We start from the raw sequence: 27,506 nt of genomic DNA, 5'->3' as shown, positions 1-27,506 counted from the left end.
TCAAAGCCTAATCTTCTTCAGCGGCGAACTCTAATCTCCAAGATTGGCCGCCGCACCTACAAGATGAGAGGTTGAGGAAAGGATTAGGTTGAAGCGTGAAGCCTTCAAACCCTTGGATACTGCATCGTACCTGAAACGAGAGGGAAAGGGATTACATCAGAATCAAAGAGGAAACGTAAATCACAAAGAACTTCTGAAGAGGTAAGATCTAAGAACCCATAGCTTAAATTTTGTTGCATGCGCTTCCCATCGATTATGGTTTTTCTGGAGATTTTTTGTTAGGATTCTAGGGTTTAGGATGGGTATTGTTGAGATCTGGGTGAGTTTAAGAATCTGGGCGGCGGAGACGATGAATCTTCATCGGAAACTGGGTTGGTATGGTGGTTCCAAGGAGGTTTAAGGCTGTTGGTGATGGCCGGAAGAGGAGAGTATTGGGTTTGTGTTAAGAACGAAAGAAAGAACGAAGAGAGAGAAGGTCTGAGTTAGAGAGAGAAAGAAAGATGGGAAATGAGAGGGAAAGTGGAGAGAAGAGAGGGATAACATCTCCTCGGTGGTGGGATTAGCGACACGTGGCCCCTCGACGGCCACTTGTTGGCACCTGGACGTTGATCTGGTGCTTCATCCCTAACCATACACCTCCAACCAAATGAACATGCAGTCCGTCAGATCTGAACGAACGGCCGTGATCCTGACCACCCACCGCAACACCATGTACACGCACACATTGAACCAACTGGGCCTCAATGTTGATGGGCCAGGTCCTGTTGCTAATAACACACCCAAAAAAACTGCTAACCTGAACAGAACGCACCCCCCTTGTACAAAATAAAAATGATAATAATAGAATTAATTAATTAATTTTGTAAAAATCCTAATTATTTAATTGTTTCTTATTTTGATAATTCAATTTAATTTTCTCCTCGAACCGACTATACCTATTAGTCGCATTAGACGAGAAATAATTTTGATCAATTTAATTTATTATTTAATAATGTTTAATTCTCTCCTCGACCCGACTAAATCTATTAGTCACATTAGACGAGAGATAAAAATACATAAATTTAAAACACAATTAATTTGCTGCCCGCGACGATCAATCTATCGATCTGAGTAACCAGCAATGCCCCTTAATCCGTTAGCTATACTGATCAAATCTATTGATCATCGTATCTAACGGTGCCATGTCAAATCAGGGTTGTACGCCCAAACACTTAAAACACATCCAACCACAAATCAGAGATTTTCATCTCTTTGATACTGCGAAACTACGAAGGTAATTCAAAATACCTTTTCAAAACTGTGAAATGGTAATTCAAAATACCGTCAGCATACACTCAAAACAAATTCTAAGGCGTACAACCCTGTGCCCGAACTACGTTGACTCTGATTCTCCCTAAGGAGATACGTAGGCACTTGGATAACCAAGGCGAGTCCCCTTCCCTCTAAATCTCATTTTTTCCCGATTTTATTTCCCTTAATTATTAACCCTCGAAAGCATAAACCTTACCTTAATACTCTTAGCCATATAACTGTTTCCTTAGAATCAAAGCCTTAGGAAAGGGTTGAGGGTGCCTAACACCTTCCCTCGACCTAATTATAATAACTTACCCCGATCTCTATACTGCGTAGAGTTTCCTATTCGCCCTTCAGAATAGGTGACGACTCTAAAACCTTTAATTTTTAGGGCAGGTTGCTACAGCTGGCGACTCTGCTGGGGATAACTATAATGGTGAATTATTATGCTCCTATAGGTTTGTAAGGTTTAGTGTTTTTGGCTAATATTTTAGGGTTATGGTTTTGGTTTAGGATTAAAAGTTTTTTTTGAGGGTTTTGGGTTTAGGTTAGGTTTTTCTTTTACATTTCTATTTTCTTTATTCGCATATTTTTGAATAAATTGTTATTTAATTGTTTATTTGAAATATCTTTTGCATTTCTATTTCGCATATTTTTGAATAAATTGTTATTTAACCGTTTATTTGAAGTATTTATTCTATCGCATTTTTGGGATATATTATTGATGTTAAGCCTAAGCGTGGGAATTATAATTAAGACCAGAGGAGAACTACATCACCTACGAGTCTTGTTATAATTCCACTCAGAGTGGGTTAAGTATTCGGAAAGGTCTGATACGAGGCTCGACCTTGTTGAGGGTTGGACTGGGTATTTAGCTGATCTCTCTGGGAACCTACCCCTAAAACTCGAACCTCATGGACCAATGAGTTGTTCCAAAATCCAAAGAGACAAAAAGTCTCGGCGGCTACGAACGATCCCATGAGACCTAGTGACTATCATGAACGGTCACTTCGCGCCTGTATCTACGCACTCCCTAGCCTGTAGGGATTTTCCTTTTATATCTTTGTATTTTTTACAACTATGTGTCCTTCCCACGGAGGACATCTACGTTTACGCACGTCAATTGGCCTCTCGATGGCCATGCGATTCAGTGACTGTCTTGAACGGTCACCCCGTGCTTACATCTACGTGTCCCCTAGCCTGTAGGGATTCTATTTCTAAAAAAAATCACATCCCTCATACGGAGGACAACTTCTTTAGCATGCGTTCGATTGGCCTCTCGATGGCTATGAGATCTAGTGACTGTCCTGAACGGTCACTCCATGTTTGTTTCCGCGCATCCTTTAACTTGTAGGGTTTGGATTTCCATCTATCTATCATTACCCCTAGCCCTTAAGGAGTTTCCTTGGGTTTAGCCCTTAAAATGTGTGGGGCATCCTTATAGTAACCCCCACTCCATACCACATTGCATTGCATGAAAAAAAAACATAAAATAAAATATATTCATATACCATCGCATCATATGGGTTTATCATTCATACATGACATGCATTTCTATAAGGAGCTCATTCGCATCTTGACTTGTATTTGGAATCAGAGACTGCGAAGTTGATTTCCCGACATTTGAGGTTAATCATGGAACAAATTCAGACAGACATGGCAGAGATTAGGGCTCAGATAGGGACTACCATGGGTCAATTTTTGGAAGCTATCCAAACCGTTACCAGTGGACGAGGAGAGTTAAGGCAGCCTGTTCAGAGGCCTGATGTTACTGTTAATCCAAGTGGCGTTCATCAAAAAGTCGTCAATCCTACCCAAGAGGTCCCTTTGAATCAGAATGTTAGAAACACTATGCAAGTTCGCGTCAACGAGGCTCCGCACCGTGAAAATCTTTCTGTTTCGTCATATGATACCTTTAAGTTTCCAATGGATGAAGATGAGGGTAAGCTTCGTCTTTTGGATAAGAGATTGAAAGCTATCGAGGATCGTGATTGCCTTGGTTTAGATGCTGATAGTTTATGCCTAGTGCCTGATATCAAGATTCCTGCTAAGTTCAAAGTCCCCAACTTTGAGAAGTACAAGGGTACCACTTGCCCAATAACACACATCAAGGAATTTTGCAACAAGATGGCTCCTTATGCAGAAAATGATAAACTTCTAATGCACTTATTTCAGGATAGTCTTAGTGGGGCATCTCTTGAATGGTATACCCAGCTTGAAAGGACCAACATCCGAACTTGGAAAGATCTAGCCAAAGCCTTTTTCAAGCATTACAAACATAATAGTGATATGGTTCCCACCAGAATTCAACTTCAAGGTTTGACTCAGAAGGTTGACGAATCCTTTAGAGAGTATGCACAAAGATGGAGGGAGCTAGCTGCCAGAGTTCAACCTCCCCTTTTGGAACGAGAACTTATAGACATGTTCATGGACACTTTACAAGACCCCTATCTGAATCGGATGGTTGGATGTGCCGCTTCTGAATTCTCAACTTTGGTTGTCATAGGAGAAAGAATTGAGCATGGTCTTCTGACTGGTAAGATTCAGAATGCTGCTACTAATTTTAAATTCCCAGAACAGGATGGTGAAGAAACAAGTACAATTTCCGAAGTTGAAGAGAAAGATCATGCTTATTCTCCAGTTCAGATGCCTTGCTATCAGATGACAGAAATTATTCCTAATCAGGATGCTCCACAAATTTGTGCTGCAACTATTAGCCAGCCACCAGTTCAATTTGTGCAACAAAAGCCTGTTCCATATGATCAATCAGTTAAGTACGCTCCGCAACAACAACAGAGATATAGACAAAATCGCCGACCACAAGGTGGGCAGAATCTGAGAAGGCCAAGAAAGGTATATGAACCAATTCCAATACCGCATAGTCAGTTGCTCTCTCACCTACTCCGAAATTCTTTAGTGGAATTAAAAGAGCTTGGGCCTCCTCCTTTTCTTTATCCTGAAGGATATGATCCCAACGCCTACTGTGAGTTCCATTCCGGGGCACCTGGCCATTCGATTGAAGATTGCAATGTATTCAAAGGCACAGTTCAAAACCTCATTGATTCCAAGGCAATCAACTTCACGCCAAACGGTCTGCACATAAATTGAATTCCCCACGCCTGAATGGAGGTCGAGATTGCAAGATGTACCTTCTGAAGCAATCGATCCAGACGGAGTCAAGTCTCTTCAATATTGGCAATCTATGTTTCATTCCGCATTCTCATTTGTAATTTTCTTGTTTCGTTCAGCACTTTCTCGTATGCAAAACTCGTTTGTTTTTGAATAATAATCATAATACATTGAATATTTTTGTCTTGAAACAATCCATTCGCTTTTATTTTCTTGTTGTACTCAACTTTTGTAAACAAAAAAAGAAAAAAAAAGCAAGTAACTCTGGAGGGAGGATGATGAGTGTGATACCAAGAATTTCAAACGGTGCGCTTTTGAATAAAACCTTGCTGATGATGTACATGCATTGTTTTAAATCCCCAAACACCGGAGATATAAGGGAGATAGACCCTCGTTAACCCCTTTGAGCCTTGAAGTAGAAGTTTCGTTTCTATTTAGAAAAAACCTCCATTTTAACCCAGGGGCAGGGTAGTGTTCAGTTAATCTGACCGAGTGTTCAAAACTCACCGAGGATATGGATCTAAGGATACAACAATGGTTATCTATCAAAAAGGTTGAGGAATGTCAAAACCACAATGTTTATCCTTCATTCTTCAAGAGGTCAAAAGATCACAATGCCAAAATTAGAGCCGTCAAAATGGGCCGAAGCCCATGGGCCGGCCCGCGGGGCCCGAAAAATGTTAGGGCTTGGGCCTAATTTTTTGAGCCCATTTTGTTTCGGGCCTTTTTGAGCCCGGCCCTAAATGGGCCAGCCTATATGGGCTCCGGGTAGCCCATGGGCCCGATAAATTGTAAAATTTAATATTTAATTAATAAAATTTAATATTTAATACTAATTAAAAAATTCAAATTTTTGTATTTCTTTAAAATATATTTTATAATAGTGAAATATAAAAACAAATTTTAATATTTTTTTAAAAATTAAGCTTAATATAATTTATTTTTTTAAATTAAAGAGAATATTTAATATATTTTTTGGAAATGGGCTTTTTGGGCCCGGCCCGAAAAAGCCCGAGGCCCGAACAGGGTTGGGCCTGGGTAGTAAAAACGGAGCCCTTATAAAAATGGGCTTTTTAGGCCCGGCCCGAAAAAGCCCGAGGCCCGCTAGGGCCGGCCCGTTTAGGGCCGGGTAGCCCGTTTGGACAGCTATAGCCACAATGGTAATTCTCCATCAATCATGGAATGAGGTAGTCGCAATCACTTCCAGCAAATCAAAGACAATGCAAAGTCACGCGACTTGTAAAAAAAAAAAAAAAAGAAGAAGAAAAAGTGAAAGGCAAACAAAAATAATGATAAAATTGCTAGATGAAGACAAAGTCGTGCGACTATAAGATCAAAGAAGAAAAGGTGAGCGACTGTCATGCCCGAAAATCCTCATTGATTCCTCAACCATGCTAAAATTCCTTTGGAGGGATGAACACTCAGGTCAAGTTAGTTGAACTTAGGACTGAAGAATATCACGGAGAGTGGGTGGGCACCAAATATTTTTGAGCCTTAAATCTTTTTTCTAAAACCGTGAGCCTGGCCACGTTACAACCTTCAAAAGTCCTAATTGAAGCATGGTTAATTCGAAAGCATACTGTAAACGAGAGTATGGTAATCTAACTCGCACGAGGCTTGCTGAAACTTTTGAGTTGGCATCATACCACATTTCATAAAAAAAATATAATAAATAAAAAAAATCGATGTTACGACATCATTTCAATAAAAAGTTTCTTTAAATTTCAAGACAAACATAATCTTTGCATTAGAATTATCATTCTCATTATGAACATCCTTGGCATATGAACGAGTGCGTGACATCCAAGAAGCTTCCATAATGAGCTCCTGATGAAAAGGTGTATCTTCCCGAAGGACAAGTTGTCTTCATAACTCCGTCAAGTTGGGGGCAAATATATCTCAAAGTGGATTACCCTAAGGGGCAAAGAAGCAGTTGAATACTCTGTTGAGTAAGAATGCAGTTAATATGGAGGCTATCATTTCTAATAAAGACTCTTGAATGGGGGAACCACGTCCAGGGGGTTCACCTAACCAGGGGCAAAATCCCAATGATCACAGGGGTATACAAAGATCCTGTTAACTAGGGGCGTCCACCCTAAGATCCAATCGACTTGGGTCGAGTCTCGAAACAATAACACCCAGGGGCATATCTTTTACAGATCCAAAAATGGGGCAATCACTCAAGGTTCGAAGAATGTCTCAAAGTATTGAATAATCAGGGGCTGTTACTCAAGCATGGCTAAAACCATCTCTAACTGTGATTGGTCAGGGGCACTATTTCATAGTTCACGACACTGGGGCATTCTATCTCGATGGCGCAGATATCTGAAAATCCTCTCGAGGCGATCTCTTCAAAAGCCCTGCAGACTAGGGCTAGACAATAGGCAGGGCCATCTCCTCCTCTTCAACTATTTGATCCAGTTAAGTTCAGGCGCAGGCTAAACAACTCGTGTATATGAAGAGAATGTCGGGAAGTCATGATCTTTATCCTCAGCAAGAATCAAGATTTAAATCCAGATGGTTGGCACTCCTCAACAGTCAGAAGACTTCATCCTTTGAGCTCCTGATAGATATCATTGCATATCGCATTGCATCCTCCTAAAACGCATAGCATTTTCATTTAGGTAGAGCATTACTCTAAAAAAGGAGATTCAAACATGCATCGAAGCATAAGTCAGATTAGAGTTCTGTCAAGCACCCTTTACTTCCCCAGTTAGGCCTGTGTAACTTCTCCAAGAGAACTCTTTCTTCCTCAGGTATCTCGAGTGGTATTCCCCACATCTCTTCCTTAAATCATTTATTCTTAATGGTGCTTTGTGTAAGCTTTCCCGACCTTATGCCACTTTATCCCCCCAAATACAAATTTTTTTCCAAAGAAATCAATACCAAAACCATACAATTTGGAGTTTTCCGGTAACCTTACCGATGCCAGTAACCTTACTGAGATACCTTTCCAATCACCTGATTGATGCTTTCCGGTAACCCTACCGATGCCAGTAACCTTACTGAGATTTTCTTTCCAATCACCTGATTGATGTTTTCCGGTAACCTTACCGATGCCAGTAACCTTACTGAGATATTCTTTCCAATCACCTGATTGATGCTCTCCGGTAACCTTGCCGATGCCAGTAACCTTACTAAGACATTCTTTCCAATCACCCGATTGATGTTTCCCGGTAACCTAACCGATGCCAGTAATCTTACGGAGATATTCTTTCCAATCACCTGATTGATGTTCTCCAGTAACCTTGCTGATGTCAGTAACCTTACTGAGATATTCTTTCCAATCACCTAATTGATGTTTCCCGGTAATCTTACCGATGATAACAACCTTGTCGTTCATTATACTCATAGATAAACTACACATATGCATTATACATAAGCACTATCATACATACTCATTCGCGTGCACGCAGCATTTACATATGTGAACATGCATACATTTGCATCGTACAAACAACAGGAACATACGCATTATGCATACCCATTTACAAGACAACCCTCTATACAGGTGAAATCTGTCCGATTAAGGGCAGATGATCCAAATGGTGCAGGTGAGCTTGTCAGAATTATGACAAGTAGTCCTTTTAGGGTTCACAGATCATGGAAACTTACTAGAACTATAGTAAGTGGGGTTCGCAAACCGCGAAAGCTTGCTAGCAATAATAGCAAGCTAATCACATAACTAACTGCAAGTCTTCGCTATGTAAGACTCAGGCTTTAGCAGGACGATTCCTTTTTCTCGCACTCAAGCACGAGGTAAATTCAGGGGTCTTCTATTATTTAATAACTCTTCGATTCGAAAAGCGTGAGACTTGCGTATTCTCACGCCATTCAATCCAAGGTAATTAAATAGGGGCAGCTGTCATACCCCAAAATTTACCCGACATAATTTGCATCTGTCAATTTATTAAGGGCGTTAAAAAACTAGGAGCCATAGGGTTTAATAGACCTATTATTAAACTCGATCTCTTATAAAATTCCCGTATAAATTGGTTTTAAATGAAATGAGGTGTGGGTAGCAAATATTTGAGATCCAATCTATTTTTGGGCCCATTTGTCTCTTTTCATTTAATCATTTTATTATTTTTCCTACTAATTTTGAGATTATTAGTATGTCATTATTGGTTTAATTAAGTTAATTATTATTAGTGTTTAAGATAATATTAGTATTATTTTAGATATTATTATTAGTTAATTGTATTAAACTTAATAATAATAATATTAATAACACAAGTGATTAAGAGGTTAATTAAGCAAGTAAATAGATTAATTAAGTTTGCTGATTAATTAACTAATTAATTGAATTATTAGAAATTACTGTTTTTTTGTTTGTTCTTTTTGTTGTTTGCTGTGTGAAAAAAAAAAGAGAGGAATTGAATTGATTGGAGCGTTGGGCCATGGACCGGTTTGGGCCACGCTGGATTGGGTTTGGACCGGGTCAAGGACCGACCCGGGTCCTGTTCACCAACCTCACGCAAACCCTAGCCCCACCTCTGCGCCGCCGCAGCCAACACTCCAACCCTAATCTGCAAACGAATCAGGCCCAAATCCAGAACGAATCACAAAGACAAGCGAATCAAAGCTTCAATCGCAATCAAACATTAAAACATTGAATCTAATCTTAACAAATAAGTAAAATCAAATCTTTATTAATTGAAAAAAACAAGATTACATTGAAAGGAATCCGGAATCAAGATCAAAGATTGAAACTAATTCTAACTAAGAATCTGAACCTCTCATCGTTAATTTCCTAATCTAAAAGCTAACCCTAACTATATAAACAAAAGAAATCAGAAGGGGAAGGGGGAGGGGAGAAATCTGGAGAAACCCTAAGGTGTTCTTGCTCCACCGCAGACTCGAACTCAGCCCTCAAAGCCTAATCTTCTTCAGCGGCGAACTCTAATCTCCAAGATTGGCCGCCGCACCTACAAGATGAGAGGTTGAGGAAAGGATTAGGTTAAAGCGTGAAGCCTTCAAACCCTTGGATACTGCATCGTACCTGAAACGAGAGGGAAAGGGATTACATCAGAATCAAAGAGGAAACGTAAATCACAAAGAACTTCTGAAGAGGTAAGATCTAAGAACCCATAGCTTAAATTTTGTTGCATGCGCTTCCCATCGATTATGGTTTTTCTGGAGATTTTATATTAGGATTCTAGGGTTTAGGATGGGTATTGTTGAGATCTGGGTGAGTTTAAGAATCTGGGCGGCGGAGACGATGAATCTTCATCGGAAACTGGGTTGGTATGGTGGTTCCAAGGAGGTTTAAGGCTATTGGTGATGGCCGGAAGAGGAGAGTATTGGGTTTGTGTTAAGAACGAAAGAAAGAACGAAGAGAGAGAAGGTCTGAGTTAGAGAGAGAAAGAAAGATGGGAAATGAGAGGGAAAGTGGAGAGAAGAGAGGGATAACATCTCCTCGGTGGTGGGACTAGCGACACGTGGCCCCTCGACGGCCACCTGTTGGCACCTGGACGTTGATCTGGTGCTTCATCCCTAACCATACACCCCCAGCCAAATGAACATGCAGTCCGTCAGATCTGAACGAACGGCCGTGATCCTGACCACCCACCGCAACACCATGTACACGCACACATTGAACCAACTGGGCCTCAATGTTGATGGGCCAGGTCCTGTTGCTAATAACACACCCAAAAAAACTGCTAACCTGAACAGAACGCACCCCCCTTGTACAAAATAAAAATGATAATAATAGAATTAATTAATTAATTTTGTAAAAATCCTAATTATTTAATTGTTTCTTATTTTGATAATTCAATTTAATTTTCTCCTCGAACCGACTATACCTATTAGTCGCATTAGACGATAAATAATTTTTGATCAATTTAATTTATTATTTAATAATGTTTAATTCTCTCCTCGACCCGACTAAATCTATTAGTCACATTAGACGAGAGATAAAAATACATAAATTTAAAACACAATTAATTTGCTGTCCGCGACGATCAATCTATCGATCTGAGTAACCAGCAATGCCCCTTAATCCGTTAGCTATACTGATCAAATCTATTGATCATCGTATCTAACGGTGCCCTGTCAAATCAGGGTTGTACGCCCAAACACTTAAAACACATCCAACCACAAACCAGAGATTTTCATCTCTTTGATACTGCGAAACTACGAAGGTAATTCAAAATACCTTTTCAAAACTGCGAAATGGTAATTCAAAATACCGTCAGCATACACTCAAAACAAATTCTAAGGCGTACAACCCTGTGCCCGAACTACGTTGACTCTGATTCTCCCTAAGGAGATACGTAGGCACTTGGATAACCAAGGCGAGTCCCCTTCCCTCTAAATCTCATTTTTTCCCGATTTTATTTCCCTTAATTATTAACCCTCGAAAGTATAAACCTTACCTTAATACTCTTAGCCATATAACTGTTTCCTTAGAATCAAAGCCTTAGGAAAGGGTTGAGGGTGCCTAACACCTTCCCTCGACCTGATTATAATAACTTACCCCGATCTCTATACTGCGTAGGGTTTCCTATTCGCCCTTCAGAATAGGTGGCGACTCTAAAACCTTTAATTTTTAGGGTAGGTTGCTACAACATGGCAAAGGATTCTGACGGTGTCACCCAAGAATTTGTAATTCTTTAGGGACTCGAGCAATGCAAATGGCGCAATGCTCAAGATAAGAATACGTCTTGCTTATCCCTCGGTCGGGAGCCCCAAGAAACTTCCACATATGTACAAGAGATGGTTATCACTTTAGCTTCAACATCCAAACCATTCAGAGTGAGAGTAAACAACCCATGTAGTTCTTGAAATCAGGCCCTAGGCGGAAACCAACAATGTCTAAATATAAGCAGAGTCACGATCTTTTATGACTTTCAACCTTTCCTCCAAGAGGTGGAAGCTTTTATCGGATTCAATAATCAGGAACCTGAAGGCTTCAAATTCCAAATTGTTCTCATGATGCGAAATCTCCTTAACAAGAATAGGAATCTCAACAATACATCAGACACTTTAATTCATAAGAACTTTCCCTGAGGTGAAATTAACGTTTGCATTTGGCCTTTGACGAACTTGTCTCAAATTTTCCTTGTCTAAGAGGAAACGCTTGAATAGCCTCCATACACTGACTTGGGTTAACCCCCATTTCTGTCCTCATCTCATTTAAGTTCTCACGGAGTTGTTCCATCATTAACTTTCAAGCATGTAGCGGTTAGAAGTCAATTTGTTGCCGAAGTCAGAATCTGAGTAGAAAGGGCCCTCATAAGCTTCTGAGAGAAATATGAAATGCATGATAGTATGAATGCATGTTTCATTTCTAAGGGATCCTAAAGTATTTTCATCAACTTTTGTTTCTCTTTTATTCTTTCTTTTTTTGCATATAGTATCTTTTCTTTTTTCTTTTCCATTTTTTCTGTTTTCCTTTTTTTTTTTTGGAAATAGACTTTAGAATCCCTCACAAATGAAGTGGATGAAGTAATGATGTTATGCAATGCACAAGCATGGGATCAAGGTCCATATAATATTAGTAACCACTGTACAACCCTCTGAATAACTGATGTAGGTCAGATGTCACGAGATCAAAGGTTCGGCATAGGTATCATAAAACCAAAGGAACAATAGTCACCAACAGAACTGAGTAGTCACCAACGGTACCTGTCATGTATATCCCTCCCCACTCACAGGTGAATCTAGGTCAGGGTAGGTCAATATGGCAACCAGCGTTATCAGTTCTCCTGAGATACCACCATTTTTGCATCTACATGCCAACGATGATACCCCATTTGAACCTCGATTGGGCGTGGGTCTCATGATCGCACTAGACAAGACCTGACATCCCGCCGGCGTCATGACTATCCACTCTCCTAGGTATCATATATGTCAAATCTGGCCTGGGTATTGGGTCTTTTACCTCATAGAACATCCCACCCAACCTGCAAACAGAAAAAATATGTGGCCCCCACGGGGACCCATAATATAGTCTAGATGCATGCGGAAAGTAAACATGATATGCAAGCGGGAAAATAGACATGATATCCAAGCATATATACAGGATTTAAACATATAAACAAACAAATAAACACCCAATAAACGAAACAAACAAAGGCTAGGATCGACTCGCTAGGAATGGACCAGCACAGGTCTATCACAGTCCCCAGCAGAGTCGCCAGCTGTCGCTACCGTGAAAAATGGATCAGAGTCGCCACCAATATATTTATCCCATAAGGGAAAGGAATATCAGGAAACCTAACTCTAAATAAGAACAAGGTCTTTCGACCAGAGAATAGGGTACAGGAGTCGGTTACGCAAGGTGAAGGTGCTAGCACCCCTCACGCCCATCGTGCTCGATGGTATCCACCTATGTTTGTTTCTATCTAAAGGGTGTATATCTATGTCTAAAACCTAAATGCGAATGAATGCAAAAGAAATACGGGGAAAAGAATGAATTATTTATAATTGTGCTCGCTTAGGCCCCGCGACCCAATGCCTACGTATCCTTTTTAGGAATCAGAGCGACCGTAGTTCGGCTCAATAGTTTCCATTTATTTTGTGTTTTTTAGTTGAACAGAGGTTAAGGTCACAATCCACGATGCTCGACCTTTGGAGACTTATACGCCTACTTTTAGAAAGGACTTAACTTATTCTTAGCAGCAGAGTGAACTTGGGTTTGTGTCTTTTATTGTAATTCCACGATGACAAAACCCACTACAAGGCTTCGCACCACTTCCTTACTTTGTTTTAAGTCTGATCATTTATTAAGTGTTTTGAGTATTTTTGGTTGGATGTTTTTTAAGGGAATTTATTTGTGTTTAGATCATACAAAAAAAAAGAGTTTTTTTGAATATTTAGAGAATGCACATCGAGGCCTACACCTCAATCGTTTCTCTAAATAGCGGTTAAGAAATACACCGAGGCCTACGCCTCAATCATTTCTCTTCCGCTAAGTAGAAAAGAAATACACCGGGGCCAACGCCCCAATCATTTCTTTTCTACTATGAAAAATAGTAGCGGTATGATCCTCGTCGGTATTTATTAGATTTTTTAAGATTGAAAAGAAAAAGAAAATGAACAAGGGGAACTAACCTATTTTCTAATCTAATAGTTGTTATTCTAGTCTAAGTCTAATGTTAACATGGTGACTAAATTCTAAAAGGAGCATTAATATGGTATTAACAAGATAGGCCAAAAATATGGCCAAAAACAAGTAACAAAATCACACAACAATTATACAAAAAAAAGCATGGAAATAATACAAAAACATAAAGAAAACGGTTCAAGTATCAGTGCAAAATTAAACTAAAAAAATACTACTATTTTTATGGGTTTTTTTGTGTTAAGGGAATTCTAATTCAAGCCAAAATTGCACTGAAAGACCTAAATGCTAATAAGCCTAAACTAGTATTTTTATTGTTTTCTATGTCAATTTTTATTACCTAAAAACCAAACAAAAATTATGATTCTAAATGTTGTTATTATCTAAAACAAACTATGTCAAAAATTCTAAATCTAACAAGAGAAACATGTGGTCAGGGGGTGAAAATGGAATATGGTGGTGTAATTCAGTAAACTGGAGCAGGGCCCAAACAGGAAGCCCAAGCAGATTTTTTGTTATAGATTTTGTATCAAACAGAGGTGCATTGGGTTTAAGGGAGTATGGATCTAGCAATTCGAGTGAAGCCCAGCAACGATTGGTCTAAGCACTCATTATTTTCGGATCTTTTTGACTCAATTAACACCAATTTATTCAACTCAAAAGTCATTAATTCTCATTAATCTCAGTTAATATCAGTTAATTACAATTAATATCCTAAGTTAATAAAAATAGCAAAAGGGAATTAGGTTACCTATTTAGACGCATCGACTTCCTTCTTCAAATAAAATCTCTAACAATTGTTAGAAAGTTGGTTAGAGACACTAGGTTGTTATAGGATTTTCTGTTTTGAGTTAGTTATAAACTGATAGGTTAGTTGTGTAAGAACAAGCATACACTCACAAATGAGTTTTTGATTCATGGCAAACATCACAAGCAACCAAATACAAAAGCATAAATGAATGACTCAAGACAATGGAAGATTATGAAGCTCAAATCACTCAGAAAATGGTATTGCATCTGTTAGGTCGACCAAGCAAAGCCCTAGGTCGACTCAAAACTAGAGCAAACTCAGCAAAACTGACAAGGTCACTGTTAGGTCGACCTACCCACACTCCTAGGTCGACCTAAACTGAAGGGATTTACAGATGTCACTGTTAGGTCGACCTACCCACACTCCTAGGTCGACCTAAACTGAAGAAAAGTCACAAAAATGCATTTCAACTGACTTTAGGTCGACCTAAACCTTCAACAGGTCGACCTAACTGGAAACAACTGCATTTAGGTCGACCTAAACCTTCAACAGGTCAACCTAACTGACTTTAGGTCGACCTAAACCTTCAGCAGGTCAACCTAACAGATTTTAGGCCAACCTAACAGGTCAACCTAACTGGGACAACTTCAACTCTGCTTCTGTTAGGTCGACCTAAGCACTAAAGTAGGTCAACCTAATTGCTGAAAACTTCCCAAATTATGTGTTTTCTCTGCTCCAATATACCAGCAACTATATATATCATTCCATGTTAATTATTCAACAACACCAACGACTGAAAGATACACAAACGCTTCTCATCTTCGTTCTTCATCATCTCCAACACAATTACACATAATCATTCTTGCGTTGCGGGTTAGTGATGAGTTCGATAACGTCCATGGAACGGAATTGAAGATTCCTAGTGGGTGAAGGTTTGTGGGGTTTGTTGGTGAATAAAATCTGCGGGTTTTGTCCTCCACGACGGGTGGTTCTTGGGGGTTTTTATCAAGAGGCGTTCATTGAGGATTCGGCTGAGTGTAACGATTGAGGAACGGGGAGTTCAAGGAATCAAGACACTGCAGAAGGGAATCAAAGTGAAGCTCTTGGATAACCTTGATCTTGCTAAAGATTAAGGGGGAAGAAGATTCAAAGGATCGACATAATTGGTTTATCGTTTATCGCTTTGTTATCTTCTTTGTATATACTACTTTCAACATTAATGAAAGATTACCCAATTTCAGTTTGGAATTGGGGGCAGACGTAGTCGTAGCGAGGACGATCGACGAACTGCCTAAACAAATATCGTGTTCTTGTCGCTTTTACTTTTTCATTTACATTCTGTTCATATTTGGTTATAATAGCAAATTGATCAACGATTCGAGTGTTAAGATTGTGAATTAAGAACTTACATAAACATCACAATCCACCACACATTGAATCACCTTCGATTTGATCATTATCACCAAGTGTTTGTATATTTGTTTCTATCAATCTTACTGCATTGCAAACATTGTCCATCATACAAGAAGTTAATCTGATTTTCAATAAGAGCAACGCTTTGATTCTGCAACGTATACTCTTATCACTTACCTCAAGTCTTTGACTGGTTTTTTTTAAACACATATATAATCGTTTCGATAGTGGTTCGGAATAGACGCGAGTCGATTCAGAATCACTTCCGCTGAAAAGTCGTTTAACTCCGTAAAACTGTGAACGATCTATTCACCCCCCCTCTAGATCCTAAGGCCAGCGTCTAACAAGTGGCATCAAGAGCTCTGGTTTATTCCGTGCTACGTGAAACACTTATTGGAAAGATGGCTTCCGGACCTAAAGGGGCTCATAATAGAGCTCCAGTTTTCAACGGCGAAAACTACGGCTATTGGAAGGATTGTATGTGTGTCCATATCAATGCAATTGATAGGAACATCTGGACAGCTATTGTCAATGGTCCATTTCAGATCACCATGACAAATGCAGCTGGTGCAGTTGTTCCAAAACCAGAAGATACTTGGAATGCTGAAGATGAAAAGAGATATGCATACGATTGGAAAGCGAGAAACATTCTAATCTCATCTCTAGGAGTTGATGAATACTATCGCGTTTCCCATTGTAGATCAGCTAAAGCTATGTGGGACACATTGCAAGTTGCCCACGAGGGAACGGATGATGTCAAACTAGCTAGGATCAATACGTTAACTCAAGAGTTCGAACTCTTCCACATGGAAGATGGTGAATCCATCGAAAACATGCAGAAGAGATTCGTTCATCTGAAAAATCGGTTAAATTCTCTTGATAGACCTGTTTCCAATGCAGTTGCTACTAACAAAATCTTAAGATGTTTGAACAGGGAATGGCAACCCAAAGTTACAGCAATAAAGGAAGCAAATGATCTAAACACTTTAGATATCACAACTTTATTTGGTAAACTAGAGGAACATGAACAACACCTTAAATGCCTTGACATGCATGAGAAAAGGGCAAAGAAAGAAAAGAACATGGAGAAAGAGGTAGAGAAGAAGTCAATAGCTCTAAAAGCTTCGAGCTCCAAGACCTCAAAACGAGAGCCAAAGGATAGTGACACAAGTGATGACGAAGACTCCGATGATGAGGAAATGGGACTGTTTGTGCGAAGATACAACAAATATCTAAAGAAAAATGGAGCAAAACATTCCGACAAAGGCAAAAGATCGTATACTCCTTTATATAGTAAATACACTTTTGTACCAAAAGTATCAACTAGCAAAACTCCATATTCTCATCATATTACCTGTCATTATTGTTGCAAAAAGGGACATACCATTGAAAAATGCAAATTTAGGAGAATTTTAGTTCCTAAAGGAGTATTTCAATGGTTGCCTAAGTGCAACAAATTGTGTACTCACTACCAAGGACCCAATGAAAATTGGGGACCTCCCTCTTTAAATTAATCTTGCAGGAAAAGTGTCTTGACATTGCCGAAAGGTTGTGGTTCCTTGATAGCGGATGTTCAAGACACATGACTGGAGACCTATCTCTTTTCGTTGAGTTTCAAGCAAAGAAAAAGGGGTATGTCACCTATGGAGATAACAATCGGGGAGCCATACTTGGTAAAGGAAGTGTAGGTAACCCTTCTACCACTACTATAACTGATGTGCTGCTAGTAGAAGGTCTTAAACATAATCTTTTAAGTATAAGTCAATTGTGTGACAAAGATTTTAAAGTAATGTTTACAAATTCTGGCTGCACAATAGAACATACTAAGAAAAGAGACATTATGTTTAAGGGCTTAAGAGTAAAAAACATCTACATGCTAAAGCTGATGAGGGCATATTCCTTGGTTACTCACAATCTAGCAAAGCATATCTGATATATAATAAGAGATTACTTATAGTAGAAGAGTCAGTACACGTGTCTTTTGATGAATCTTATGCAAAATATGTCGAGAAAGGTCTTTCATTTAATAGTGCAGGTCCGTCCACTGAAGACATTGTCAAGGATAAGGAAGACGAGAATGAAAGTATTGTAAAGAAAGATGCTGAGAGAGAGAAAGATGAGTCTCACTATGAAAATGAAAAAGAAAGCATCTCAAACAATGAAGAACTTCCCAAGGCCTGGACAAATGTGAAAGACCATCCAATTGACAATATAATAGGAGACATCTCAAGGGGCGTTACAACACGCTCAAAGATAAGTAACTTCTGTCATCATTTTGCTTTTGTTTCACAAGTTGAGCCGAAAAACGCTAAGGATGCATTACTTGATGAGCATTGGCTAATGGCCATGCAAGAAGAATTAAACCAATTTAAACGGAATGATGTTTGGGACTTAGTCCCTCATCCGGGAGATCATCAAGTAATAGGCACTAGATGGGTTTTTCGTAACAAACTTGATGAAAACGGCGTTATTACTAGAAACAAAGCTAGATTAGTTGCCCAAGGTTTATAATCAAGAGGAAGGTATTGATTATGAAGAGACATACGCTCCTGTAGCACGTCTCGAAGCTATTCGTCTCTTACTTGCTTATGCGTGTTCTAAAGACTTCAAACTATTCCAAATGGATGTTAAGAGTGCCTTTCTAAATGGCTATATAAATGAAGAAGTCTATGTTGCTCAGCCACCCGGCTTTGAGAATTACATGTATCCAACTCATGTCTATAAGCTGAAACGTGCTCTATACGGTCTTAAACAAGCCCCTTGGGCTTGGTACGAACGTTTGAGCAAATTTCTCCTTAGTCAAGGGTACTCTAGAGGTAAAGTTGACACTACTCTCTTTATTAAAAGAAAAGATAAGGATATTCTCTTAGTCCAAATTTATGTAGATGATATTATATTTGGGTCGACTAATGCAAAACTTGTCAAAGACTTTTCTAAGCTTATGCAGAGTGAATTTGAGATGAGTCTCATGGGTGAGCTAAATTTCTTCCTTGGCCTACAAATCAAGCAACTTAGTCATGGAACGTTTGTGAATCAAACTAAATATTGTACGGAGCTGCTCAAAAGATTTGGAATGAGTGAAGCAAAGGAAATTGACACACCTATGGCAACAAATACTAATCTAGACAAAGATGAGAAAGGTAAAGAGGTTGACGTGAAATTATACCGAGGTATGATAGGTTCACTATTGTATCTTACTGCCTCAAGACCAGACATTATGTTTAGTGTGTGTATGTGTGCAAGATATCAATCTTGTCCAAAAGAATCTCACTTGAAAGCTGTCAAAAGAATTCTGCGATACTTACGTGGAACTACTACATATGGCCTATGGTATCCAAAAGGAAATGAGTGTCATTTGGTAGGATTCTCCGATTCAGATTTTGCTGGCTGCAAATCCGATAGAAAAAGCACTAGTGGAACGTGTCATCTATTCTCAAATTCATTGATAAGTTGGCATAGCAAGAAACAAGTATCAGTTGCATTATCTACTACTGAGGCAAAATATGTAGCTGTCGGAAGCTGCTGTGCGCAGATATTATGGCTCAAGCAACAACTTCTTGACTTTGGTATTAAGCTTGATCGTATACCTATCATGTGCGACAACACAAGTGCCATAAACTTGAAGAGCAAGAAGCAACTAGCTGACATCTTCACCAAACCTCTTGCAACGGAGCAGTTCTTCAACATTCATAGGGAATTAGGGATATTAGATATCTCTAATTTTGAGCTAAATGCGTTTGTTTTCTTAATTTTATTCCTTTACTTTATATATATATTGATTATGCTCAAGCTAACATCTCTCTCAGTATGAAGGTAGTTCATCATCAAATCAAGCATCATTCCACATTGACTAGAGGAATATACTTCATTATACGAAATGATGACGAGATACCTACAATTGAGAAAGTGGTAACATGTTTGTTGTTCACTTCCAAAAATATCATTGATGCTATAATATGCTATCAATTAACATGTTTATAGTGACTTCTTATATGCTTCTCCACCTATCTCATTTACATGTATATGTTGTTCATCATTACTCATAACATATCATGTTTGGACATAAAAATAGTAGAATAAGCATACATCTAACATGTTTGGGCAAACGTTAGCGAGCATTGCATTAGTTCATTTCATTGCATTGCATCTCATTTCTGTCATGTTGTTATGTCTTTTATTACTTGAACTTAAGCTTGGTTTGTACCTTTAAATATGTTTGGATATTATGCTCTATTTCTTTACTATTGTGTTATGTAAGACATTGTTTTGTTTAGATTATTTTGTTATTCTCTTCTACTATTCTCCTGGTTTCTTTCTTTTTGATGTTGACAAAGGGGGAGATGAGTTGAGAGTACGGGGGAGCTTAGTACGGGGGAGCTTACGCATACAAGACCGGGGGAGCTTTCGTCATTTAATCAAATGTTTGCCATCATCAAAAAGGGGGAGTTTGTAAGAACAAGCATACACTCACAAATGAGTTTTTGATTCATGGCAAACATCACAAGCAACCAAATACAAAAGCATAAATGAATGACTCAAGACAATGGAAGATTATGAAGCTCAAATCACTCAGAAAATGGTATTGCATCTGTTAGGTCGACCAAGCAAAGCCCTAGGTCGACTCAAAACTAGAGCAAACTCAGCAAAACTGACAAGGTCACTGTTAGGTCGACCTACCCACACTCCTAGGTCGACCTAAACTGAAGGGATTTACAGATGTCACTGTTAGGTCGACCTACCCACACTCCTAGGTCGACCTAAACTGAAGAAAAGTCACAAAAATGCATTTCAACTGACTTTAGGTCGACCTAAACCTTCAACAGGTCGACCTAACTGGAAACAACTGCATTTAGGTCGACCTAAACCTTCAACAGGTCAACCTAACTGACTTTAGGTCGACCTAAACCTTCAGCAGGTCAACCTAACAGATTTTAGGCCAACCTAACAGGTCAACCTAACTGGGACAACTTCAACTCTGCTTCTGTTAGGTCGACCTAAGCACTAAAGTAGGTCAACCTAATTGCTGAAAACTTCCCAAATTATGTGTTTTCTCTGCTCCAATATACCAGCAACTATATATATCATTCCATGTTAATTATTCAACAACACCAACGACTGAAAGATACACAAACGCTTCTCATCTTCGTTCTTCATCATCTCCAACACAATTACACATAATCATTCTTGCGTTGCGGGTTAGTGATGAGTTCGATAACGTCCATGGAACGGAATTGAAGATTCCTAGTGGGTGAAGGTTTGTGGGGTTTGTTGGTGAATAAAATCTGCGGGTTTTGTCCTCCACGACGGGTGGTTCTTGGGGGTTTTTATCAAGAGGCGTTCATTGAGGATTCGGCTGAGTGTAACGATTGAGGAACGGGGAGTTCAAGGAATCAAGACACTGCAGAAGGGAATCAAAGTGAAGCTCTTGGATAACCTTGATCTTGCTAAAGATTAAGGGGGAAGAAGATTCAAAGGATCGACATAATTGGTTTATCGTTTATCGCTTTGTTATCTTCTTTGTATATACTACTTTCAACATTAATGAAAGATTACCCAATTTCAGTTTGGAATTGGGGGCAGACGTAGTCGTAGCGAGGACGATCGACGAACTGCCTAAACAAATATCGTGTTCTTGTCGCTTTTACTTTTTCATTTACATTCTGTTCATATTTGGTTATAATAGCAAATTGATCAACGATTCGAGTGTTAAGATTGTGAATTAAGAACTTACATAAACATCACAATCCACCACACATTGAATCACCTTCGATTTGATCATTATCACCAAGTGTTTGTATATTTGTTTCTATCAATCTTACTGCATTGCAAACATTGTCCATCATACAAGAAGTTAATCTGATTTTCAATAAGAGCAACGCTTTGATTCTGCAACGTATACTCTTATCACTTACCTCAAGTCTTTGACTGGTTTTTTTAAACACATATATAATCGTTTCGATAGTGGTTCGGAATAGACGCGAGTCGATTCAGAATCACTTCCGCTGAAAAGTCGTTTAACTCCGTAAAACTGTGAACGATCTATTCACCCCCCCTCTAGATCCTAAGGCCAGCGTCTAACAAGTTGGGGTTTGAAGGCATAGGTTAGTAAGTTATGGATCAGTGAGAAATTCTGTTTTTTTGTTTGTTAATGGTTTCTATTTGGAATGGGAAATATGAGGTTAATGTGTATATATGGCAGCAGGTTAATTTCTGTTTGCAGTTACAAGGGGTTTTGACAGTTAAGGCTTAGTAGTTAGGAGGTTTATTTGTTAGTTACAAAAGCTAGAGGACTTGTTAACTGTTAGAACTGAGAACGGGTTGGTTCAGTGTGTAAGGATGTTAGGATGTAGTCAGTTATTAGGTGGTTAGGAGTTTAGAAAAACAGTTAGGAATTCTGTTAGAGGGTTAAGAACTAATAACCGATTCTGTTATAGAAGTTAGGATAGGTTTGGTTAATTGTATGGAATGTATGGCTTTGCTGCAGGGTGGTTTCTTTATTTGTATGCTAGCTGCGGGTCTGAATGTATTGGACTGAAGTGGATTCCGTTTGACAGGTTTCGGTGAACCCAATATGTGCAGCAGCTTGAATTGATTTTCTCGACAGCAAGTTGTAACTAATGCTCCTGCATTTTCTATCCCATTGTATTTTGTCACATGTAATTTAAACATATCTTTTGGTGTAATTTTCTCATGGTGAAATGTTAACTGGTTTTGAATTTTGTAACATATGAACTTTTGATTTCATGTTGTAATGGCTTCTTAATGTATTGGGATAATAATGCTTGTAACCTTGTAGACTCTCAATCTCAACGGATAAAATCCCTCACTTATTCCAAACAATCTTCTCTTTTAAATTGAACTTGAAGTCCCAAACGTCTTTGAAAAATGTCTTGCATAACGATCCATGGTCGTGGTGCGAATCCAACAAAATGTTTGTCAACACCACCGAACTTTGAAATAATGATTGAGTCTTGAAACTTGTGTACCGAAAAGCAATATGAATAAGTCCTCCATCTTAGCAAGCTTGAATTAATTCCTGACAAATTGTATGCTTAAGAACTTTCGATCTAACCAATTAATCTTTAACACCAAGTTGAATTGATGGAATAACTCGAATCAACTATGAATTCAACTCATCTTGCATTCTTAATGAGCCCTTAGCTTTGATCATCAATCTAATTCACCTCATATTACAAACAACAAGTCACAAGCAACCGAGAGAACAAACAATTGCCTTGCTCATAATGATTCTATCGTATCGATTCTTGTACCATGACTTCATCTGATGAATATAAGCACAAAGAAGTGAACCTCAATCTATGGTTCATGGGCACTCTGGTTGAAAACAAACCCTCATAGATGAAGAAACTTTGATCCGCATGGAACCTTTGTTGAGAAGATAAAACTGACATTGGCTGATCATCAAATGCCTGGGAATACAAACCTTATTTTTTGGTTTAAAAGATCAGGGAAATAAACCCTAATCTAAGGCCATGGAGAACCTCAATTGAAACAAATCCACCTGGATCCATATGAAACCCTAGCTCCATCTATGACCTCGATCCCATGCCAAGTTTATTGATTAATGATGTATGTTATGTTAAATGACCTAATGAAAGTATGCAGATGAAATGCGAAGTTTAAGCCAATTAAAAATAAATATGTGGGCAAATTTTGGGGTGCAGCACAGTGGCCAGGTTAGAATCTATTAGATTATTAATTTCATTTGCCACTCAGAATAAAATCACTCTGTATCAGATGGATATTAAGAGTGCCATTTTAAATGGTTATATAGATGAAGAAGTTTATGTCCACCAACCTCCTGGTTTTGAAGACTCTAAGTCTCCAGAACATGTTTTTAAATTAAAGAAATCATTATATGGTTTGAAGCAAGAGGAAAAGTAGACACAATTCTCTTCTGTAAAACCTATAAAAAGGATATGCTTACAGAGGTATGATAGGATCTCTTCTCTATCTGACTGCTTCTAGACCTGATATTTTATTCATTGTATGCTTGTGTGCTAGATTCCAATTAGATCCTAGAGAATCTCTGTAATACGGTGAACTGACTTATAAAGAAATGTTGCGGATAGCAAGAGTCGTCACCGACTTTTATTTTATCCAAATAATCAGAAAGGCTAAAAGAACAGGAAAAACCTTTTAAATAAAGACTGAGTTCGGAGGGTAATTATGCAAAGGGAAGGTGTAAGGCACCCTTTGCATCCATGGTTTTCCATGGGCTCTTAATTGCTTTGCTCGTTTGAAAAAGAAATGTAGAAGAAGAAACAAGGACTTTAGCTCGTAAATGAGCGTAGCCTTGAAAGTGTTTAGAAAATAGAGTAGAAAAAGATTTTTAGAGCAAGGCAATTAGGAGTAATTACCTGGTTAGATGAAAAATGTTCTTTAGCCTTTTAGTGTGAAAGGGTCTATCCATGCCATAAGAGGGCAGGAAGCCTTTCGTTTGGATGTTAACGGGTCATCGAGTTATCGTTCGCCAAATACTGTCCCTAGCCATAGAGGAGGCAGGTAGTCTAAGGGAAAGATCAGAATAGCCATCTTCGTTAGGCAACCAGAGGATACCTCAGCACTTCGTAGGTAACTTCGAGGGACGAGGTCATATTTGGCGAATCGAAGGCAGCATCATTAGGGACTTATGACCTTGAGAATGAACTGAGGGCAACATTGCTGAGGTATCCTCGTATTCGAGGGACTTTGGCTCTTCTGCATTAAACACAAGGCAACAGGCAACAGGCAACAGGCAACAAGGAAACAAAAGAGGTTACCCCAAAAGGTGTGTGGGTGCATCAATCACGTGATTAATTCAAAAATTATCTTATAATTAGCTATTCTAAGTTCAATTCAGGGTTATCACTCCCTAGGATTACTAACCACACAATAATATAACATCACAGTTTAAGTGCCTTCAAGGCCACACAATACAACCCCGAAGCAGATACAATATTATGGGGAAGGGGAAAAAGAAACCAGTGGACCAGCAGTGCAAGAGGTTTGACATAAATAATAATTAAAGAAAGTAAATCAGATAGGTTTTTAGGGTTACCGACTATCGAGCTTTGGCGGTTGGCAAACCTTGAAAATTAGAAAAGGGAGAAATAAACAGAAAGTAGTGAGTGTATGGCTAATTCAATGACCATTAAGGCTAACCCTAATTTGATGAAAAAAAGCAGAACAAAATAGAATGAATATTTAAAATAAATATGAAATAGGACTTAGCTTTTGATTTGATCTGATATGGTTCGTATCCGGGAGTAGCCTCGAGGTTAACCCTAAAACATTGGCAAAGGCAGACAGAAAGGGAGGTGAGTGTAGGCGGAGTTCACTATATTTGAAGGCAAACCCTAATTTTAAATAAAATAACAAATATTTAAATAAGGGTTAAATCGGGACTTAGCTTCGTAATAGGCGTAACGCACAGTCAGGAGAAACCCTGTCGCTAACCCTGAAAAACGCACAAAGGAATATTTTTTCAGTGTAGGGAGTGATCTTCGTAAACCCTGATTAGGGAACAAATTGACTAAGATTAATATAATAAATAAAATCAATTTAATTAATTATTGGTTTCCAACCTAATTAATTAAATCGACAACAATAGGTTTTCGATTAAATTATCTAATAATCAATTTAATTAATTAATGAAAACAGCGACCTAATTAAATAATTAAATATTTTTATTATTAATTAAATTAAATTAACTACCTAATTATTCTAATTCAAGTTAATTATCTAATGAAAATAAAAACTTGATTTTAATTAAGTAAGAAAAAGTTTTTTAGGGAAAAAGAATTTGGATACAAAAATAAGTAAAATAGTAATAATAAAAAATAAAAAGATAATAAAACTGAATTAAATAAATAAGAAAATAAAAAGAATAGGAAACTTAGCGAACCCCTGCCCTTGCATATGAACGCTTTAAGTGCATGCTGTTTCACCCCTGGGCCACTTTTGACTTCGCCACTAACAGATGAACAGCATATAATATATAAGAAAAAATGTCTACTTGAAATTTTTTTCAAATAAGAACCTGCGCGCCCAGGCCCTATCATCTTCTTCGCTGGGATTTTGCAGCAAAGGCAACGTTTTTGCCTACGGCTTTCTTGCGTTGCCATAGACCCTGTAAAATCAAAACCTAACAAAACTAATCGTAAATCAAAACCAAGGCCATAGAATGATTAGAAATCGTCCGATAAGTCCAATGGTACCATTGATTTTTTCTAATTTTGTCTCTAGCCTAATGACCCCAAATCATGAACACGAAACCCTAGCTATGGCATTTTGCTAAACCTGCGTCAAAACTACAATTAAAGTATACAGATACGTTCCACACCTTAATACAAACCTTAATATACAATCAATTGATATTTATAATGCTTGTATGATGATAATTGAAATTGAAAAAAATCGGTCAAACCGGGAATTTATAAGCGTGGATTTCAGATGTTGTTGGCTACGATTCTGGTTGGGAATCGATCAACAATCTTCCAGGAACGCGTTGGAATCCCTAAGAGTCTTTGAATCTCCTCCAAATTCCCAAAACGAATTCCAAAATTCCTTGACTTTTTTGAGTTTTGTGTGAACGTTCTTGGGCTGCTAATCCTTGTGAATTCTCTGAGTTGCTTTTGGAATATATAGAGTGTGAATTAGGTTCACTAAAATTGAATAGAATCTTATTGAATCTTATCATTGATCTTTGATTGAAAATCAATCTTAAAATTTCTAATTTGAACTCAATTTCCAATTTTCTCTTTCCAATTTCTTGTGCACGAATTTTGAACCTATTTTGTGACACTTTAATGATTGGAATTGATTTTAAAAATAAAATCAAAACAAATCTTTGATATTTAGTCCTTTTATTTGATTTAAATCAATTTTTCATGAATAAAAATCAATAGAAAATCAAAATAATTGCCATAAACTCGTGGCTTTGAGATTGAGAATATTTGATGACTTGGAAAACAAGATTGGGCCATAAAAAGTTGGGCCTCTTTGCAAAGAAATCCGTTTTGAGGCCTTTTGTTTCACATTTTTTCTCTTAAAATCGTCCAACTTTGACAAGGCATATCTCCCTCAATTTTTAAGATATGGAAGAGTTCTAGGACTTTTTGGAAACCTCAAGATATCCTCTACAAGCCACTTTGGGAGCTTTTTTTCATTTCAAGAATTTATCTTGATGATATTGGCTTTGACAAAAAACTGCTTTTGGTTGACTTTCAAAAAGGACCTATAATGTTTTAAGTCATATCTCTCAAATGAAGCACTTTTAGACTTGGCATGTGAGAGACAAAGTTGTAGAGAACCCAATTTCCTTCAAAATGAGCTATGTATGGAAAATTTCTGATGTTCCATGTGGGAGTTATGGCTGGTCAAAGTTCAGTTGACTTTCTCCTATGAAAACCCTAATTTAGAAACTTTTGGAATTGTTGATTTCTGATCTTTCCTTGGTGAACCATGATCAATCCTTGATCAAATGGTGAATGATACTTCAATATGAGGATGTTGACAAGAAATCAGGAGTTTTGACTGTATTTTGACCATAGTTGACTTTTAGGTCAAATCAGTCGACTGTTGACTTTTTGAGCAACTGAGTGATCAATCCTTTGAATTGAGCATTGAATTTTGTCATGGAGGTAGTTTGGAATATCATAAACCATATGAGGTGCCTTTGAGTCTTTTGATCCATTTATTTTTCTCAGAACAACAAAACCCTAGTTTCTTGAGCCTTTGTTTAGGAGGGATGTCTTTGAGCTTTGTGCCTTGACTTGAGTTTGAACAAGGGAAATAGTATGGGAAAATTTTGGGGTATGACAATCTCACTTAACTTTTGTTAAGAGA

General features: G+C 38.2%; 1 protein-coding gene across 1 annotated transcript; it reads left to right on the top strand.

Annotated features, from left to right (window-relative positions):
* Nucleotides 1-2,928: 2,928 nt before the first annotated feature.
* On the top strand, nucleotides 2,929-4,401 carry LOC131604341 (uncharacterized). The gene is made up of 2 exons (XM_058876786.1): nucleotides 2,929-3,318; nucleotides 3,469-4,401. The coding sequence occupies exons 1-2, from the start codon at nucleotides 2,929-2,931 to the stop codon at nucleotides 4,399-4,401; spliced, it is 1,323 nt and encodes a 440-aa protein (XP_058732769.1).
* The last annotated feature ends 23,105 nt before the right edge of the window (nucleotides 4,402-27,506 follow it).

The sequence above is a fragment of the Vicia villosa genome, linkage group LG5, assembly GCF_029867415.1.
Source record: "Vicia villosa cultivar HV-30 ecotype Madison, WI linkage group LG5, Vvil1.0, whole genome shotgun sequence".
Taxonomy (NCBI): domain Eukaryota; kingdom Viridiplantae; phylum Streptophyta; class Magnoliopsida; order Fabales; family Fabaceae; genus Vicia; species Vicia villosa.
Note: the sequence above shows the minus strand (reverse complement) of the source record. Positions and strands in the feature narration are given on the sequence as shown.

Coding starts and splice junctions, on each gene's coding strand:
- LOC131604341 (XM_058876786.1), top strand. CDS start 2,929: ATGGAACAAATTCAGACAGACATGGCAGAGATTAGGGCTCAGATAGGG. Junction 3,319..3,468: donor ATGCTGATAGTTTATGCCTA/GTGCCTGATATC, acceptor CACTTATTTCAG/GATAGTCTTAGTGGGGCATC.